Below are 4244 nucleotides of genomic sequence, written 5' to 3' on the forward strand. Positions count from 1 at the left end.
TTCTTAATTCATGCATTAAGCTTTCCAGCCAGCAGGTGGCAGTGTTCTGAATTGCTACAGTAACTCTTACAGATTAAAAGACTTAAGAAAGAAAACCCCGGGAGCAGGAAGCGCTCTGATTGGTCAGTTTGAGCCGGGAAGTTTGCCGGCGTGCTGCTTCACATTCATGTCCCCCGGTCCGCTCCTGTTAACCTTCCCGTTTCTGCGCAACCTGACCCGGGACAAAGCCTCACACAGTCTGCCCTCCCCCATATAAGCGTGTTCGCTCGCCCTGTTAAGAGCAGCATGTCCGATTACGGCGGTCTGTCATCTAACGGAGTTGGCAGTGGGGTGAAAAAAGACGCTTTTGCGGATGCGGTACAACGAGCCAGGCAGGTAAGTCCGGTCTTCGGCTACAAGCGGAGCTAGTTAGCCGCTAGCTTCAGTTAGCATGCTAACAGGCTAGCTAATAGCTGTGGCATTCAGAGGAGCGCCTCATGTTAACTGATGATCTCAACAATTATACGGTGTAAACGAGGTAATTTAGATCTCTTTTTATGCTGATATTTTATTAGTTTTATGTTTTACTACATTACGTTCATCAAGCGTTAGCTAGTCTCGAGTAATAAACATCAATTTTAGGGATTAACATTTCCGGTAACTAAATTATTGAGCCCGTGGTGAATTGTAAAACCTCTAATGTGCCAAATTATTGTCCATAATTGATTGAACAACTGAAAAACTTTCACTTATTTATCAAGCATAAAATCGTACAGTCAGAATATTTTAACAATATATACCGAAAACTTGTCATAAATGGAGGTCATAGTGTTCACATTCTGTCAAATTAAAAGCAGTGTTTGTATAAAACTAATCTCTGTAATAATTTAGTTTTGCACCGAATTTTCATTTGCAGTCCACGTGAAAGGTTAAATGTATAATTTAAACTAAAAGTAAACAAACAAAAAGTTACATATTATAATCATAAATTGAACATAAACAGCAAACTGCTTACAAAATATAATTAAAAGTTCAAGTAATTTAAACACAAAAAGTGGAAATGGCTTAATTTAATTTTCAAATCAAAATAGTAATTTTCTAATAATCCTATAAAAACATAGCTAATAGCTCATCAGTATTGACTACATGCCTTAAAAAAGACAAAAAGTTTAGAGCAAATAAATACATATTTTTGCCTTTCAAACATGAACCAGAATATCTGAAAGAAATAATATATTTTATAAGAAACAGAAATCAAGCAAAGACCCGACTCTGGATCTGATTCATCATTCTTGACATCAAATGTGTGCCAAGAGTTTGTTTCACGTTTCTTTAGATAGGTTGTCTGTCAAGCTGTCTTTTTATCGTTTTCAGATGCAACTAATAAATCATAACTGTTAAAAAAAATCAATGTGTGTAAAATGTGAGTTAAATGTAAACACCAAAGTGGTTTATTTCTTATTTGTATCTATTTATAACGAAAAGGTTTGCAGTTCACTGTTATGCAGAGTTGTAAAGTAAGTACAAATACTTTGTTACTGTACTTAAGTAGAATTTTTGGGAAACTGTACTTTACTTGAGTAATTATTTTTCAGCGTACTTTTTACTTTTACTCATTACATTTTTACACAGTTATGTACTTTCTACTCACTACATTTTTAAAAAAGGTAAGAAGTAGAAAGTCGTTTCTCCTGTTTTATTCTGAGTTATTACTTAAAAAATACCATCCTGATAAATTGTGTCTCCTGGACAGAGTGAATTTAATTGTAGTTGGATGAGAAGTATAAATATAAACCATTCTGACACCATATTATCTTGTACACAACCCATCACAGCTGCACACCTTTAGAAAAAATATTTAAGAAGTCACCTCCCAATAAATGTCATTTTGTAAAGTCTAACTGCTCACTTTTACTCAGTACTTTTACTTTTAATACTTAAGTAGATTTTCTGTCAGAAATTTACTTTTGATACTTAAGTACAAAAAATATCAGACGCTTTAAGACTTTTACTCAAGTAATATTTTTAGAGAAGACTTTAACTTTTACCAAAGTGTTTTTATGATAAGATACTTGTACTTTTACTCAAGTATCACTTTGAGGTACTTTATACAACACTGCTCTTATGTAAATAAACAATTCCCTAAAACGTAGATTGTATTTATCTTAAAAATAAAGTTTCAAAGCTTTCAAAGCATAGAGAAGTTGGTTAAAACCAGAAAAAACACACAAGTCAGGCCTCTTTTATCAAAATATGAAGATTTAATAATAATTTTGCACATATTCCTACTAGATGAAAACGATGGTAGCGTTTGACTAAGACAGCACTGCATCTTAGGGTTGGGCAATATTGGCAAAAAAATTAATCGCTATTAATTGTGGTATTTAGCCGATAACGATTAATTTGACGATTAATCTCCTGGAGACCCTGGACTCCCTTATTTCGTAGTAACATGACCAATTTAGTGGGAAAGATTTGCTCTTTATATAAAATTGTTCCAAATTATGTGAAAATTACAGATTTCAGGCTATACATCATATTTTAAATTGTGTTATAGATAAATAAATTACAGAAATTTATTTTTAATGTTCGTCATATTTGAAGTGGAGAGGAGCACCGAGCGGACTGACTGGAGTCATCCCCAGTCAGTCTGTCTGGTGGCATTAATCGTATTAATCATCAAGTGCCAAAAAGTAATCGATTAATGTTTTTCTGATGATTAATTACACACGATACGATTATGCCCACCCTACTGCAACTAGCAGAAAACATCTTTGAGAACAGTCTTACATCAGAGTTGAGATAAATGTTTTTATTTAAACACTTTAGAGACATCTTCACGCAGACTTGCGTCAGAACAGAAAGGATGATAGTGACACACTCCTCAAGCTGTAAATATAATATGCACTCTGTGCTCTAAAAATTTTTGTTTATTTTCTTACAACCACATATTTGCTTCTTTTTTTTCTTAGATTGCAGCTAAAATTGGTGGAGAAGGTGCGCCGCCAGTGACAAACAACACAGGAGTAGAAAATTATCCATTCACATCACAAAAACGATCCCTTGAAGGAGGAGGTTGGAAATCAGAACAAAGGAGCACTTTGCTTTTCTCGTTTTGCTAGAAATAACCGTTGTTCTGTTGTTTTTGTTTGTTTTTAGATGAACCAGATGCTAAGAAGTTAGCACCACAGAGCGACATGGATTCAGCTATGTGTAAGATAAACCCGTTTCTACGGTTGCACATGCTGTTCTGCTCTCTTTTCCGTCAATCACCGTTTTTCTTTTCCTACAGCTATTGGAGCTCAGTTAGCTGCTTTGTCACAACAAAGGTAAGAGGTTATTTTTAGTGGTCCTTTTACATGAACACCGTGGCCTACGTGGTGATTTATATTGATTCCTGTCGTGTGTCTGTAGCGTCAGGCCCTCTGCAGTTACAGAGGAGTACAGAGTGCCGGATTCTATGATTGGTCTCAGTGAGTATAAACACACAACTCTCAAACCCTCCAGATTGTTCCTGTGTGTTGCTTGTGTACAATTTCAAACTGTTTTTTTTTTTTCTGAAGTCATTGGCAAAGGAGGTGAACAAATTAACAAAATACAACATGACTCTGGCTGTAAGGTCCAAATTGCACATGGTGAGTTATGATATAGGGTGTATTATTATAAATCAGTGTTGTATTACATTGTTCTAGTTGCTGTAGTTGAATAAATGTTGTCTTGTTGATTCACAGACAGTGTTGGTCTTCCAGAAAGAAGTATTTCTCTGACGGGGTCAGCAGATGCCGTACAGTAAGTTTGCCTTGGTGTTCCTGTTCAAACAGAGTAGAAAAATATATTTTTTAAGTTTCTTTATTTAACCAGGCAAACCCCTGTTGAGATCGCAGATCTCTTTTACAGGGGAGGCCTGGGCCTGAAGGCAACCTGTTGTACATGTTTTTGGTCTGTGGAGGATACCTGAGTACTCAGAGAAAACCCACACAAGCACGAGAAGAGCATGCAAACTCCACACAGAAAGACCCCGGGTATCGAACCGAGGACCTTCTTGCTGTGAGGCATCAGTGCTAACCACTGATCCGTCGTGCTGCCAATTGCCAGTTATCATTTTTACACTAAGGTCGTATTCAGACCTGATAATTTGCTCCGCTTTAAACGAACCAGAGTTCGTTTCCAGCGTTGGTCCGGACCTTTTGTGCAGGTGTGAATACACTCATGTGAACCCTGGTGCGGATCAAACAACTGGACCGAGACCTGCTTTTTGAGGTGGT

General features: G+C 36.4%; 1 protein-coding gene across 1 annotated transcript; it reads left to right on the forward strand.

The window, feature by feature from the left end:
• Positions 1 to 104: 104 nt before the first annotated feature.
• Positions 105 to 3768, forward strand: khsrp (KH-type splicing regulatory protein; the record flags this gene model as incomplete). Its single annotated transcript, XM_014026857.1, is given in 7 exon segments — positions 105 to 375; positions 2952 to 3054; positions 3139 to 3192; positions 3272 to 3308; positions 3394 to 3452; positions 3543 to 3614; positions 3711 to 3768. Coding segments are annotated over 7 exon segments (473 nt in total), but the record flags the coding sequence as incomplete, so codon positions are not given.
• Between the last annotated feature and the right edge of the window lie 476 nt (positions 3769 to 4244).

The sequence above is a fragment of the Austrofundulus limnaeus genome, unplaced genomic scaffold (assembly GCF_001266775.1).
Source record: "Austrofundulus limnaeus strain Quisiro unplaced genomic scaffold, Austrofundulus_limnaeus-1.0 Scaffold597, whole genome shotgun sequence".
Taxonomy (NCBI): domain Eukaryota; kingdom Metazoa; phylum Chordata; class Actinopteri; order Cyprinodontiformes; family Rivulidae; genus Austrofundulus; species Austrofundulus limnaeus.